The sequence below is a fragment of the Sabethes cyaneus genome, chromosome 3 (assembly GCF_943734655.1).
Source record: "Sabethes cyaneus chromosome 3, idSabCyanKW18_F2, whole genome shotgun sequence".
Lineage (NCBI taxonomy): Eukaryota > Metazoa > Arthropoda > Insecta > Diptera > Culicidae > Sabethes > Sabethes cyaneus.
This window is the reverse complement of record NC_071355.1, coordinates 1039202-1055390: the sequence shown is the minus strand read 5'-3', so window position 1 is coordinate 1055390 and position 16189 is coordinate 1039202. Positions and strand designations below refer to the sequence as shown.

At 42.9% G+C, this 16189-nt stretch overlaps 3 protein-coding genes across 3 annotated transcripts in view; 2 read left to right on the top strand and 1 right to left on the bottom strand.

Annotated features, from left to right (window-relative positions):
- LOC128741109 (DCN1-like protein 4) overlaps nucleotides 1-8585 on the bottom strand; it is a 43160-nt gene extending 34575 nt beyond the window's left edge. Inside the window, exons 1-2 of the mRNA XM_053836684.1 lie at nucleotides 8311-8585; nucleotides 7358-7747 (exon numbers count right to left, since the gene is read on the bottom strand). Of these exons, the coding sequence (XP_053692659.1) occupies nucleotides 7358-7464 (107 nt within the window). The 5' untranslated portion in view covers nucleotides 7465-7747; nucleotides 8311-8585. The remainder of the gene's footprint in view (nucleotides 1-7357; nucleotides 7748-8310) is intronic.
- Nucleotides 8586-13427: 4842 nt separating this feature from the next.
- On the top strand, nucleotides 13428-14262 carry LOC128743681 (uncharacterized). Its single transcript, XM_053840304.1, has 2 exons — nucleotides 13428-13482; nucleotides 13549-14262. The coding sequence occupies exon 2, from the start codon at nucleotides 13604-13606 to the stop codon at nucleotides 14204-14206; it is 603 nt and encodes a 200-aa protein (XP_053696279.1). The 5' UTR covers nucleotides 13428-13482; nucleotides 13549-13603; the 3' UTR covers nucleotides 14207-14262.
- A 175-nt stretch (nucleotides 14263-14437) lies between these two features.
- On the top strand, nucleotides 14438-16064 carry LOC128743951 (MAPK/MAK/MRK overlapping kinase-like). Its single transcript, XM_053840662.1, has 6 exons — nucleotides 14438-14459; nucleotides 14522-14726; nucleotides 14889-15111; nucleotides 15166-15617; nucleotides 15673-15778; nucleotides 15837-16064. The coding sequence occupies exons 1-6, from the start codon at nucleotides 14438-14440 to the stop codon at nucleotides 16062-16064; spliced, it is 1236 nt and encodes a 411-aa protein (XP_053696637.1).
- The last annotated feature ends 125 nt before the right edge of the window (nucleotides 16065-16189 follow it).

Genomic DNA, 16189 nt, shown 5'->3' with positions numbered 1-16189 from the left:
CATCCAGCAATGCGCGACGAAATTTCCTTTTTTATCATTGTCATTTTGAAAGCTGCACAATCGGTGACGATATTGAATGGAATGCCTAATAGGTACACTCGAAACTTCTTTAATGCTGATATAATGGCTAAAACTTCAAGCTCATAGCTTGGGTATTTTTCTTCAGCGGGTGAGGTTTTCTTGCTGAAGTAATAAGTAGGATGAAACACATTTTCTCCAGATGCTTTTTGTAGTAATATTGCACCATATCCAAGCTTGCTTGCATCAGTGTGAAGTTCAGTTGTTTTGCCTGGATGATAGATTCGAAGTGCTGGCGCTGTACATAAGACTGCTTTGAGTTTTTCGAATGCATCATGTTGCGATGGTCCAAAATTGAAAACTGCATCCTTTCTCAGTAGATCAGTTAGAGGCTTTGCAATGATTGAATACGCCTGTACAAACTTGCGGAAATAACCTGTCAATCCCAAAAATTGCTGAACTTGTTTGTAGTTTTTAGGTTCAGGAAATTGCTGGACTGCTTTGGTCTTCTCTGATGACGGACAAATCACTCCTTCACAAATTTCATAACCCAGGTGTGTTATTGATCGACACAATATTTGACACTTTTTCCATTTGATCCGTAATCCGTTCTTGCTGGCAACATCCAAAACCATTCGTAATTTTTTCACACCGTCCCGCTCGTCGGTGCCAGGAATCAAAAGGTCGTCGATGTAAACGATGACAATTCTTCTCTCTATTAAATCACGGAATACGTCGTTGACGAAACGTTGAAAGACAGTTGGTGAAATACTTAAGCCAAACGGTGTTTTCAGGAACTCGAACTGTCCAGATCTGGTTACAAAAGACGTGTACTTGATACTGTTCTCTTCGACCGGAATATGAAAAAACCCGTTTTCGAGATCAAGCGTAGAAAAAACTTTGGCAGAATGAAGATCATCTAGGATGTCCTCAATCAACGGAATGGGAAAGTGATCACGTACAATTGCCCTATTCAGACGACGATAATCCACGCAGAGCCGTCGGGTCCCATCCTTTTTATGCGCGAGCACAATAGGGCTGCTAAAATCTGACGCACTTTTCCGGATAATTCCATTTTTCAACCACTCACTAATCTGTTCATCGACTATTTGTTTTTCCAGAGGCGCGAGATGGCGTGGCAACTGAGTAATGGGCGTTTCATCACGTAACACTATTTTCAACGCCACCTTTGTTTCTTCTGTTTTTTGCGGTACATATTGGTTGATAAGACACTTTACTTCTTCACGCAACGAAGGATCTTTTATGTGAACTAGAGGTTCTTCAGTAATTTCATCGACAGCAATCCGCAGCGCAAAATGTTCTTCTTTTACTTTAAATTTGGCACCCTCGGCAGTTACGCTCACATCACCAAACGCCAACAGATTTCTTCCCAGTATAATTTCATGTGGCATATCTTTCGCAGCTAAAACGTCAAAAACCATTTTCAACACAGTATCCTCCACCTCCACTTCAAGGTGCGTCGCTCCGAGGGTCCAAACTGAACCATTTAACGTAATAAGTTTCTTCTTATCAGCTACATTTATCGGTATTTCCAACTTTTTTAACCACTCTTCATTAACCAGCGATACATCCGATCCGGAATCGAAAAACGCACAGATTGACATTGAATTAACTTTTATTTTCATGAAAGTGCCTTTAACAGGAGATTTTTCGTAGTTACACATATGGACTGTTTTGTCACTTCTTCCTTTGGGACAATCTTTCGAGATATGGCCTCCTTGCCCGCAACTGTAGCAGATTATTGGCTTCATCGGTGCATTTGGTTTACGGTTGTTCACCCTGTGTCCATTGTTATGGAAGCTACTGGAACTTGTCGAACGCGCATTAGACTGTCGACCGTTAAATGAAGGCATGGTTGTCGAATCTCTTCCGTATTTTACATCTTTCAAGCTCTGGTAGAGGCGCAACTTTTCACGAAATTCTGAAATGGACTTAGATCCATAAAGTACGGTTTTATCGAGACCATTGTCATTGATTCCGTTTATGGTATAAGTGATTATCGCTTCGATATCAAGATTCGCTCTCGCACCAATTTCACGCATAACTAAAAAGTATTCCAACACATTTTCGCCGCTGTTTCTTTTTCGATATCGTAGTTTTTCGTGAATAACCGCACTGTTCTCCTTAACTTCGAATTCATTCCGCAGAAAAACCCGCAGAGCGCTCCAGGTTGTGATGTAGCTCACCGTATTAAGGGATAATTTAGCCACCCCAACTAGTTTCTTCTTTGCCAACACGAATCTTTGAAGCTCCGAAAGCCCAATAGAGTCTGCTATTTCCTCAAAGTCGGCGATCCACTTATTCACTGAATAATAATCTGTACCGTTGAATTCTGCAAAAGCCGCTTCTATTTCATTCACATTCCATCGTTGTTCCGGCACGCCTCGTCTTTCACTAACGGCACCTCCTTGACGTTCTTCAACTACATTTTCGGCACGATTACCCGCACCGAAACAGTCATTTTCCATATTCACTAATCCAGATAGCCGTCCGATGTTGCGACCATCAGCTGCCGCCCCATTCACTGCACCACCACCACCGATATCGACACTGCCATTGTTTTCACCGGCGTTTACGTTTTGTCCCACTGGTGTCTGAAGCCCTGCCAATAACTCGGTACGCGATACGTGCTCGACTGAATTTCCAACAATGTTTGGAGTGCTAGAAGCCGGTTGGACTACCGAAATTCTACGCATGTTTTCCACTAGTCCGTTCAACCTAACGTTTTCCTGCATTAACGACTGCATCTCCGTGCGCATGGCATTTAACTGTTGGCTAAGATTCATAGCCGTAATATTGGAGTAGTTAAGTTGATCTATCAATTGAGCGAACGTATTATTCGGATTAACTTGCACTGGTGCTGTACTGTTTGCGAAAGAAGGTTGGAAAACGTAATCGTATGGTTGACCGATGTTAGGAGGCGGTATTGGTGGTGTTGGCGGTCTATCGTCCATTGTTGCACTAGACAATTGTCTGGGTTCGATCGAACCCGATCACTTTTCTACAGTACTATTGTGTTTCGACCAACTATTATGTGGTTTGACCTTGAGCGGTAAAAACGTTATCAAACCACAATGGAATAAAAGAATCGCACTGACCACGTTTCAGCAGCGTGGTTTTCACGTTTGATGTCGAAATTAAGGAAAAATGTTCTCACTTAATCCAAATTGTTTTAGGATTAAACAATCGAACTTACAGGATCGGATTTACTGTTCACGTAAATTATTTCCAATCGATTCGATATTAACACTTGTCAGTTTGTTCGCACTGTCCTTTGCGAACGTTTTACACCACTCTCAAAAATTCCAATTCCCGGACGAGCCCCCACCTATTGTCGCTTTTCTCTAGCTACCGCGATAATCGGGAATGGAATCTTTCGGATAAGAGAGGGTTTCACACCGTGACTTACAATAATTACTGGATTTATTCAAGTTCACGAATCGTAGCAATAGGACCGGTCCTTTGCGCTCTTACTTGAGTACTGCCTCTTCAAAGTTAACTTAACTTTATTTAAGTTTAGAGAGACACAATATTATAGAGAGGACGAGTGCAAAGGATTGGTTCTAGGGTTGATCAAAATAATTCTCCACATTCATATTCATAGGAGCCAAAGGTGGCCCGATGGAATCTCGGTTGCAGCAGCTCGGTTGAGCGCATTTAAGATCTTTGCAACAAACACTGCTTGCTGAACCTTCCACGCTGTTTAAGTCTTCTGAAGACCCAATAAACGGCAACGATCGGCATACGGTGGTAGATTGATTGGGTCGCGCCATGGTAGGTCTCGCAACGCAAGCCTCAGGAAAGGTTTTTGCACTCTTTCGATACGCAAATTCCACGACAACTGAAAGAGGCACCATACCAAGCAAGCATTTTCAATCAACGGGCGAACTAATGACCAGTACAGCGCCTTCATGCAGTGAGGATCACTGAAGTCACGTGCAATTTTAGCGATGAAACCGAGCTGTCGGGATGCTTTCGATATTGCCGTGGTACGATGTAAGTTGAACGTCAGTTTGGTGTCAAGCAGAACCCCAAGGTCATTGACTTGATCGACTCTTTTGAGTACATGTTCATTTATTTGGTAATTGAAAACAACCGGACTGGCGATGCGGTGGAAAGTCATCACTTGACATTTTGTGATGCTGCTAGCAAGCTAATTTTTCTTGCACCAGTTAACAAATACATCCAAAAGCCTTTGAAGCCGGATACAATCGTCTATGGAACGAACTACCGAATATAATTTCAAATCGTCAGCATAGCTTGCATCCAAGCAGTGAAGCAATATCGTTCACAAACAGCAAAAACAGAAACGGTCCCATGTTGCTACCTTGCGGTACACTCGACAAGTTAGTAAACTGGGAAGAGAAGCACTAGCAGGAGTCGAACTGCACGCATAGGACTCTATCACATAGGTAGGAACTGAACCATTTCGTAAAATTCTGAGATGCACCAAGTCGCGAAATTTTCTGCAACAGTATTTTATGGTCAATACGATCGAACGCAGCCTTCAAGTCCGTGTAGATTACATCAATTTATGCCTTTTGTTCCATATGTGATATACAAGTAGATGTGAACTCCAATAGGTTTGTGCTTACGGGTCGACCAGGCACAAATCGATGTTGGTCGGTAGAAATATAGCATTTTGTTCTAGCAAGAAAAAAATTGCTCACTGCTATTTCAAATAGCTTGGACGCAGCAGAAAGACTAGTGATGCCACGATCGTTTCGAACGTTCCGACGGTTACCACTTTTAAACACAAGGAACATGAATGACTGCTTCCAGATCGTCGGAAATTTTCCGTCTTTAAATGATTTGTTGAATATCTGGCACAACGGATCCACTAATGCAAGTGCACAACGGGCGAAGGCTAGAGCCGGAATTGCATCAGGTCCAGGAGAACTTGAACGTTTCATTTTCTTAGCAGCTGACAGAATTTGCTTCAGCGTCATTGAGAAATACATTAGAAGGGGTAGCAGAATGTTTTCGTTTCGATTTAGTAAAATTCCAAAAACTTTTTGGATTTCTGCGAAGGTCAATTTGAACCCGCATAACGTAGGATTAGGGGTCAATCCCGGCGTAGTGGTTAGCATTCACGCCTCTCACGCCAAGGACCCGGGTTCGTTGTATTCTGACAGTATCACCCAATCGAAGTTCAAAAAATAATCCGAAAAAACATTAAAGTCCATTTTGCGATAGTTCAAAGCAGTAGATCTATTCGCAGTGCAAACCGGCGGAGAGATTTGGGCCGTCCGGCCCATCAGTCCAACAAATGCGTGGCTAGTTATAATCACCGCATACCAGAACTATTTCATCAGTTAAACATTTGCTGCGACACAGATCAGAAACCGACTGCCACTCGGACCATTATCTGGCAGAAGTGTACCTCGCGACAAAACCGCCCTTCTCGGATAAGCATTCGACAACCCGCGAGTTGCTGAGAACGATGCGCGCCTTCCTCTGTAGAGCCAGCTGCTTCGACCCTCGAAGAAGAATGGAGCAGAATACACTCGGCCCTCAATGAGGAGAAATGAGTGCACGAAATGACTGGTTTGACGGGAATGCTAACAAGTGATGTAGAGCAAAACAGAGCTTGGAAATTTTATTTAAGCATCGTGCTGTGATTACCGCGGCATTACGCTGATCAATGCCACCTACAATTTTGGTACGTTGTCTATCCCCAATAGCAAGAGAATTCGTAGGGCAGTATCAGGAGGGCTTTATTTGGACCCGTGCTACTACGGATCAAATTTTTACTCTCCGACAAATCCTCCAGAAATGTCGGGAGTACAACGTGGCCATGCATCGTATTTTCGTGGATTTTAGGACAGCATACGATACCGTCGAGCGCGAACAGCTAAGGCCAAATGATCAAAGAGGCAAGTGGCAAGAGGAATAACTGTCCTTTTTGTTATTCAACATTAAAACGAACGATTTTCAGCAAAAGTAGCCAACTCCTAACCTTCGCAGATGGCCTCGACATCAGAACTAGAAACCTTGGATCGGCGGAGTCAATTTACGCCAGACTAAAAGAGGAAGATTAGGAGGGTTGGGTTATAAATTAATGAGGCTATAACTTTGCTTACAGAAGACATACGTGTATCTGCCATATTTGAACGAAAGGTGTTGCGGACTATTTTTAGCGGAGTGTAAATAGTAAGCGAAGTGACGTAGGCGTATGAACCACGAGTTGCAGGCACTCTTTGGAGCAATTTCCATCATACACTTGGCGAGAGCTGGCAGACTACAGAGGGACGACAGCGAAGTCCGTTCTCTTCAAGAACCACCAGGAATACAGGGGAATAACGTGCTAGATGACTCGACCAGTTTGAAGCCAACTTGCGTGTGTCGAGACGCTCAACGAATTGGCGAGGAGTAGCCCAGGACCGAGTACAGCGGAGAGATATTCGCCATACGGCAAGAGCCACCCCGGCTCTATACTGCTAGAAGAGAAAGAAGTATCCTCCTCCTCATTGGGTTAACCGTTTTCCGAACAATACCCGCATACTTTTAAATCAGAAATTCCAGGAATTGGAAATATGACGAAATTTTGCAACGCTCGTATTATGGAAATTCCATCTTTTAATTCTAACACATTTTTATTGAATCTGTTTCTGTTTGAGTAGGATCATTAGAAAGACAGATCAAGGTTAGGTGTTTGCGTAATTAAACAATAATTCGAAGCCTGTCATGATGTTATGACAACTCAGTTCTGCATATTCTGTCATTGGCAAGGTGTTCTTGGATCATTAATGTCACATATCTGACATCTTAATATGTTAATTCTAAAAAAAATATCCCACCGGTTATAAATGAATTTCGTATGTAGACGCGGCTATGTGAAAACAAAGGTATGTTTTTATGTAGAATGATGTTTTACATTAAACGTTGTTGAATTTGACCAAATTTACTCGATCTTCCTTGGTAATTTTTCAAGAAATCCCCAACGAGTTTTTTTTAACAATAATGGAAAACAATACGAAAACGATTTGATATAAGGAAAATTTTAGGAAAAGTGCGATACTATTTAATTTTCACTCTATACCTAATCGTGTTTTCAAATTGTAGAGAAAAATGCATAGAATTCTGTTTTGATTGTCAAATTGTCAAGTCCCTGGCAACAAATGCAAAAAACTGTGCGCTGCAAAAAACCATAGCCTACTGCAATTACGCGCACCGTCAGTGCTTTGATTAGCTAACCATGGGTTCTTTCCCCTGATTTCCCTTCTATACATTTGATTTACCGTAGTGAGACAGTGCACAACTGGAAGCATCTAACGGAAAAGTTTTCAAGTAGGACTACTACACGTTTGCTACTAACCTTAAGTTGCTTATGAAAGCATTCCGATGTCTCTTGGATGATTGCCGGTCCTCTTCACTGGATCCCATCTCCGGTGCGGTTGTGGCCCGACGTTTACCTCTGGGCATTTGTAATCTGTCAATTTTGAAGGCTGTTGCTGTCGTAGCTTCCGCGGGTATGGTAAGTATTTACGGTATTCTAGCAGTTCTTCCACTCTCCACTTGCTCCGGACTGTGGTACTAGAAAGATGAGTAGCAGCTTTTCGGTTTTGCGATTCAGTCTTATCGTTTCCGATTGTTTCTACTCCTTCGCGCAGTCCACACTCTCGCACTGTTTTTGCACAAATTGAAACTCAGCTTATGAAAAGTATCCTTCGTCACCACGCAGATTCACACCGAGTAACATAGCGCTCTGAAAGATGAATAGTAAAATTTCGTGACTATTAATGGTAATCAGCTAAACAAAAGAACAATGTTAAAAAAAAAGTATTTTACGTCATCAAAAAATGAATAGCTGCAATTTAGTAGTTGTTATACATTTTTAGGAAATTCGCTAAATGTGTGCACTGCTACAAATTGTTTTGAGCAATATTTTGGAGTCGCAATTTCTGCAGGCTACTCCCTTTTCCGTACAAAAAAAAACTTTCTTTACAGGTTGCATTTGTCTCCTTTCATCTTTTCCGCCTTCACCTTTCCTACCACCTGACACTGCCGACTGTCCTTCGAAGATGTAACCAGCAGAGGCCACAAATCCGAAAAAAAAATCGTCCAGCCACTCACTGCGACGAATGATTAGCAAGGAACGAAAGGAAAAGCATATTTTCACGATAACTTTTGCACCTTTTCCTGTAGCGATTAGTCACTGCGTTCCAGAAATAAAATCGATTGTGACTAACGTGCCGGCACGGAAGCAAAAGTCAACCATTTTTACTGCTATTTTTTTCTAATAAAAAAAACAATGCCTTTTATAATTACATTTTAATCCTTTGCGTGAAATCCTTTCAGCAGCTGACTGTATTCGTGGTATACTTGATCCCCGACGACAAACACCGTAACTGATGATGTACGGAACTCAATGTCTTGTACTGTGAATATTAAACGTCTATCACTATGGACAAATGTTTTTTTTGCGATTATCCTTGAAAAGATTTCTAAGAAGACATCTTTCAACCACGACGACAGTGACGGCGAGAACGAAGGAAGAAAAACGGGAAAATCTCCGCTAGAGCTGCTGCTGGCGTTTTTTGTATGTAAAAATCACGGCGAACAAGTGACGCAAGTGAGAAGAAGAAACTGTCAAATCAATGAGTTTCGGTCCGGTTTGTCGGTACTCGGTAGAGGTGCCAGAAGCTTTTGAATTGTGAATTACACCAATGTTGGAAAAATGGCAAAAATAACGAGTCATCCGTTGCGCAACAATAATCGTAAACTTGAACAAATATATAAAGGAAATTGAAGAAACATAGGGGAAATTAAGAAAAACTGCAAAGCAATTGCAGTTTACTAAAATTTCTTCAAAACACCCAAAGGCCGATATTTTTAAAAATAAATCTATATTTCTGGTTTCCCTGTTTTGAATGTCGATTTTTGGGCATGTCAATTTTTTATCGACCGCAAGGTAAATAGAGTCCAAAGCATTTTATAACCAAGGTATCTGATAGATTTGTGCAAAAAATTGTCGGATTTTCAACTGTGCTTTCAATAGAGATTGCTTACATTCACCGCACGTACACTTCGCCGTGTATACGCGTATATGCCATTTGTATTCATCGCAAAAATTTTTTTCCATAGCGAAATCGTTTCGTGATGCACACAAACCACCAATACAGTCACACACCAGCAACCCTTAGAGAGCTTTCCAGTTATGTGTGTGTGTGTCGGTGCTTGAAAATGAAGCAAACAACAACAGTAAGCAAAAGAGATGCATTCTTTTGTCACCAATGTGCAGAATAAATTTCCTCTTCCGCAGGCTTAAATCACAGAGAACAGATTAACAGGCTCGAAGGAAGTAATCGATTTTTTGTGTGCAAAATCTGTCGGTAGCGCCCTCCAGAAATAGTTTGCCAAACGCATCAAAAAATATTCATGTACCTTTATCAATATTTCTTTGTGCTGGAGTTACATAGCAGCGACGGCAGCGACATCAAGATTTAGTTTGCCACTTACTGCTCGAGGGGAGCAACGAACACAACTAATAATCGCTATTTTTCGGTTTGTTGCTCCAGCATCAGCTGTTCCCCAACATGAGGTAAACATAATGTATTCTTCTTCTTCTTTTGCAGCAGCATAGAGCCGGGGTGGCTCGTTTTATTTTTATTTTTTATTTTTATTTATTTCTAGTCCAATTCTCCTAGACTCCGCTTTCAGTCTGGCGTAGATTGCCTCTGCCGTTGCCGTCGCAAAGTTCCTGGCAATGATATCGAAGTCTTCTGCAAAACCTAGAATTTGGCTACCCCTGGTAAAAATCGCGCCTCTCGTTTCGATGCCCGCTCGTCGGATCACCCCCTCAAGAGCGATGTTGAACAGCATGCAGGATAAACCGTCACCTTTTCTCAACCCTCGCCGCGTCTCGAAGGGACAATGTAGCTCTGATTAGTCGCGTCAGTTTGTCCGGAAAACCGTGTTCGTACATTATCTGCCATAGCTGGTCTCGATCGATTGTATCGTATGCTGGTTTGAAATCCATAAAGTTGTGATGCGTGGACACGTTGTACTCTCGACATTTCTGCCAGATATGGTCAAGATCTGCAAACATCATGTATATACATACAATTTCGTGTTCGCTAATGTGGGTGATTGAGCTGTCAGAAAGCTCTATGGCAGCCCGCATAGTCGAAAACTGTTGATGAAAAGGTAAGGATTGCGCCTTGCAGCAATTTTACGAGTCCTATACGCAAGTTCAAGTTCAATAATATTGCTGACTGCATGAAAAATTTTGCATTAAAACGTGCGCAATCGCTTATAAAAGTGCTATTTTAGATTGAATCACTTCAGTATCTTCGGCAAACTTTTTCGCTATATTCCAAGCAAGAAGTGCGCCGAAGACACTGACACGATTCAATCTAAAATATCAGTTTTAGGAGCAATTGCGCACTCTTAAATGTAAAATTTTTCTTGCAATTAGCAATAATTATCCTTGGAAATACGCTTGTCAAGCAAGGAGTGGTGCAGTGGGGTTTCAATAAACTGATGGCTCAAATTGCAAGTACGCAGAAAATAACCACGCTAATAATTTTTACGTGGGAGTCTAATAAGGAGGAATCTCCGCAATATTATATAGCAGGTGAAATACACCGAAAACGGGAGCGTGTGACCTATGAACGAAGGGGAATGTTTTAGGACGGTTACCGGAACGGTTCGTGCTTTCACAAGTCTACTGCACAGTCGTCCGGCCCCCCCGGTGCCTCCCAACTTTCACCAGGTGCTCGATGGGAATCTACAAGCAGTGCCTGAAGCATGTGATTCATACGGCTTCGCCACTCTCCGCTTTCCGTTTGCTCTCCGTTCAAAATAGTCCGCAGCACCTTACGTTCAAATACGGCTAGTGCACGTATCTGGGTGGCCACAGAACTTCTTGAAAAAAAAATCCCGACTTTTTCCCCACAGAAACTTCCTTATCGTTTTTCCGTCATAAAATAAAGGTAACATATGTTGTGTATATTGCAGAGCAAAGCTCAAGGGTCGAAACTATCACTCTACTATGAATCTACGGAGTGCACTCGTCGTTTCTGTCACGAAACAGAAGTGGAAGTTCAAATAATGTAGTAGCCGAAAAGCAGATATCTTTATAGACAGCCTGGGCACGAGCACGACTGGCTCCCAAGTCCACTAAGTGTGCATCCAAATTAGTTTAAGAGTGCAGCACAACTAAGGGAACTTTCACGCCAAAACAAAGTTTCATTATTCAGGGTGCATGAACACTGTGGAAACGAGAGTAATGAGCTTGCTGACAGCCTAGCGAAACAAGGATCAGCTCAGACATCAACGAAACGCCTAGCTGGGGAGGGCTGTTCTGTTAAGAAGTCTTGTAAGCAGGACTAGAGAGCCAGGGTCAACTATCTATAGCTGATGAATGACGACGTTATTTTTTGCAGTTTCCGCTAGTGGCAAACCCATCTTTGTCAGCCCAGATGACGCATCAGCTTTATAGCAATATATTAGCAATAAGGAAACCGCAACTTTTCCGATTGACTGGATGCAGGGCATATTGGTCAAAGTCCCTAAGAAAGGAGACCTAGCTGAATGCGGTAACTGGCGTGGCATCACGTTGCTTTGCATTACTCTCAAAGTTCTCTGTAAGGTAATCCTCAACCGGATCCGGGAGAAAATCGACGCTGCTCTCCGGCAATAGCAAACTAGATTCCCTGCCAGTCGATGTGTGGATCATAACACGACTCTCCGTATTATCACAGACAAACAGACATAACACTCGTTTTCCATTCATCGTACCGATAAAACCGTCATTTCAAATTTTGGCTTAGTTGGGAATGTCTCCGTTTTGGTCAAAGTGGCGCTTTTTGACGAAAGAAGGGGAATTCCCCATAAAAAATACTTGCTACTTCGAGGGACACTCATATTGCCATTTGATATTTGGGAATGTCGATCATAGATGGTGCTAGTGTTCAGGCTAAATGTGAGGTACGATAATTTTTGTTGATTTTTCTTCCAAGAGTTATGTCTGTTTGTCTGTGGTATTATGTTGGAGCAAGTCATCGAAATTCCCACCTGTTTTCTTCTGGTATTTGTTGATTTCGGGAAAGCATTTGACCGAAACACGAAAACATCTGGGGCGCACTAACGTGTAGATGAGTTCCTGAGATAGCAGGATTACCCCCCATCCAATTCCAAAGTTAAGGGCCAAACAGAATGCTGCGTCAACGCGTCCGTCAGCGTTATTCTGACAGTTTTCCCATGGGTTTACTGTCAAATTGACGCTGACGGATGCGTTAACGCTGCATTCTGTTTGGGCCTTTAGACACACGTATCAAGATGGCCAGAGATTTGGGACTTTGGAATTTGGGGATTTGAGCTCAACACACAAATAAGATTACCGTACCGATCCTAACACGAATTTTCAATTTAAACGTGAAATTCGTCGTGGTCCGTGTCGGTGGAGACAACTGCAGGTCTTCGTTCTGCATCATTCAGGGTTGGTGCCTTCATACTGGGATTTCCAATTAGGAAATCTACAGATCAAAGCTGATTATATTAAGGTAAAAATATAAAATGCTCAACTTATACAAATTGTTACATAAAAATTGTTATACGTGCTTCAACTAAATTCATGAATTCCTGATTTATAGCAATTTTCACCAAATTCCCGATTTTTTCTCGACAGGTTCCAATTCCCGACTTTTTCCCTACTTGGTCTGTCCGTAGAGGTCTACCGGTCCGGTTAGCGTGTTGTACATCGTCAATTTTGCGCGGCGGCGTATGCTCCGTAATCGAAGTGTCTTGCGGAGGGAAAAATAGGCCCGACTTCCAGCTTGAATGTGTCGTTGGATTTCTTTACTCGTATTATTATCGGCGGTTACCAGAGATCTCTAATATACAAACTCATCAATCACTTCCAGTTCATCGCCGTCAATAGTCACTTTCCGTGGCAGGCAAATGTTGTTTTCTCTAAAGCCTCATCCTACCATATATTTGATTTTCGACGCATTAATTTGTAACCCTCTTCTCCTAGCCTCCGATTTTAGTCTGGCGTACAATGCCTCCGCCGTCCCAGACTAAAAACGCCGTCTAGTATCGTTGTAAGTCAGGTAAAACAGTAGTAGTCGTTAAGAGCCAAACAGAATGCTGCGTCAGCGCGTTTGTTAGCGTTATTCTGACAGATTTCCCATGGGTTTGATGTCAAATTGAAGCTGACGGATGCGTTGACGCAGCATTCTGTTTGGGCCTTTACGCACACGAAAAAGTGAATACCGACAAGCTTACTTCTTCCACACCTCTTCTATGTATCCCATTGGCACCGGTCGACTGCACAAAAATGCTCAAGGTGAATAGACAAATCTTGTTGCGTAATTTTTTGACCTGCTCAACTGCGTACAGCGACAAAACAAAATAAGCAAAAAATGCAGAACCAATTTTGTTTACCTGCCTGCCGACACCGCCGAACACACTGACGATCGAAGCTGAGAAATGCAGGTTCGTATTTAATTTTTCAATGAAAAGGCTACCTGCTCTGATCCACGCCTACGGTTTCGCCTCTAGTTTGTCTTTCAGAAATAGGCCGGCACTATTTAATTGAACAATCGCTGAGGTAATTATGGCTACAGCAGGTAACATTCCAAACCATTCATCATCGATTAACGGAAGTCAAATGGATTCGCAACTTGAATATTCCTCCGAAGAGGAAGGCTGCCTGTCCCCGTACTGCTGCTCAAGTGATGACGAGGAGTGCCACCGCGACCTGGTAGACGAGATGCCCGCTTTTTCCACCCAGTCACTCTCACCATCGGGACGATCTCTTTCGCCGATCGATTTGGATACATCCCCACCGCGCTCGCGAAATTCCACACCTTGCAACACGCCCATCGACGGTTCTGCCCCGCACCCACCGGTAGGAAGAGATTTTGTTTCCCTGGAAGAAGTCAACGCGCGAATCGGCCTAACACCGCCACCGGACGTCCGAGCGCGCAATCTGGAAACCATTTTCGAGGATAAATTTTTGGAAACACCCCCGGGACGGGAGTTTGAATCGCGCTCCAATCAGAATCTACTACGAAAGTCGCTTCGCAATCGCGGTTCGAAGGCAGCGGGCGATTCAACTGCGGGTCCCGCGGCAGCGTCCTCGCAGCAATCGATGGCCAACGGGGGCGCATCGGACGACAAACGGTTCGACGGTAAGCGTCGTCTGTCGCTAGAGTAAGAAGGCCGTGTGCATTTGGTAGGTTAGATAGGACGATTTTTTCCTCATAGACTGTAAGTGCCTTTTATATTCTGTTTTCTTTTTAATAAAGAGAAATTTATAACGAACTTATCGAAGTTCGAATTTTGTAATTAAAAGATTTTTTTTTGGTTGCTTTAAAAAGAATGGTTTTTCCTGAGCCTACTGCGCGGATGTTGTTTTTCTTATGACAGTCACTTTTTGTTCGGCAAAATGCCGGAGTTCGAACTGATTGGTAAGTAAGGTTTTCCTAGAAAGAACGGATTTTCTAGAGTTTTAACGGTATTACTGACGCAGATTACAAGATACACGAGAAGATCGGTGAAGGTTCATTTTCCGAGGTGTATCGGGTAAAGCACAAACGAACCGGACAGTTCTATGCGGCGAAGAAACTGCTGAAGCTGTATGTTGACTCGACCGAAGCCCTACAATGTGCAGAAATCCAGATTATGAAGGCGCTGGATTACCATCCCAATTTGGTCAGCTTCGTCGATATATTGCAGTAAGATTTGTTCTTTTTACAGAACATGAACTGTGCTAATTTTAAATATATGAAGGAATTTCAGTCGTTATTCTGTCCTTAAAAAATCTTTTTAACCTTTTATTGTCGATTTTAAATTTTAAATGTCTGTGGCTTTGAATAAATTCCACAACGCTCTTGTAGTGACGGTGTTAACGGTCACCTCACGCTGGTGATGGAACTTATGGACATGAGTATGTACGATTACATCAAGAATCGTAAACGCTGTCTGTCGGAGAAACGAGTACGCCGATTTCTGTATCAGATCGTCTGTGGGTTGCACCACCTGCACCGAAACGGGATATTCCATCGTGACATCAAACCGGAAAATATTCTCATCAAAATATCGAATAAAATGAGGGATAATGTAAGCTTTCAACCAAGGCGTAAAACGCAGATAATAACGCTTTATTTGTACTAGGAATTGGTCCAACTCGCGGATTTCGGTTCGATCTGCAACGTCAGCCAACAACCGCCATATTCTGCGTACATTTCAACTCGCTGGTATCGGTCACCCGAGTGTCTGCTCACGTCAGGTTATTATGGCCCTAAAATGGACATTTGGGCTGTCGGCTGCTGTTTCTACGAAATGCTAACACTGAATCCCCTATTTCCCGGCGAAAACGAAGTGGACCAACTGGATCGGATCCATGCGGTGGTCGGTTCACCTTCTGCTGCGCTCTTAGCTAAATTTCGTCATCGGAATCAGTTGCAGTTTGAGTTCCCGAAACGAAAGCATGTCGATCTGAGATGTCTAGTCCCCCTACTGAGTCACTACGGAGTGGATGTTTTGAACCGAATGCTTGCCTACGCCCCGGATGCAAGAATCTGTGCCACAAAACTGAAACAGCATTTGTACTTCGAAGACCTGAAGTAAAACGGAGTAGTTTACATCGCAAACATTACCAATATATTATCGTCATTACAGCAAAACCAAGCAAACATCCCGGTTGTCCTCCTCAATGCAAAGTCTGGACGATGGTGGCGACGGTCCGCACAAGAAACCGGGTCTTCGGAGGAAGAATACCAAAAGTGTAAGTATCGAAATGGTCCCCGTGACGCATCAAACTCGACTAATTAATTAAAAATCAGTCCGTCAGTAGCACGGAATCGCTCGATCGGAAACTGCAGAGCACCGGAAGCAGCGTTATGACTCGAGCAACCGATAGCAGCCTCCGATCGAAAGCCGAGGTCCTAAACTGCAAGCGCACGCTAACGGAAAAAATGATCAAAAACAAGAACCTGGAACGAATGTGGGGTATGAACCCGTGCCCGGGGAAAACTCGCCTCGGACAGCAAATAAACAGTACCAGGTTCTGACTTCCGAGGAGGACAATTTCTTTCCACACCCGACAAGCGGCTAGATTATATTTTTATAGGCACATAGCTTTTGCTTCCGTTTAATTTGGTATAAAAAATAACGTTCTTTATTTCGTACGTCTGGC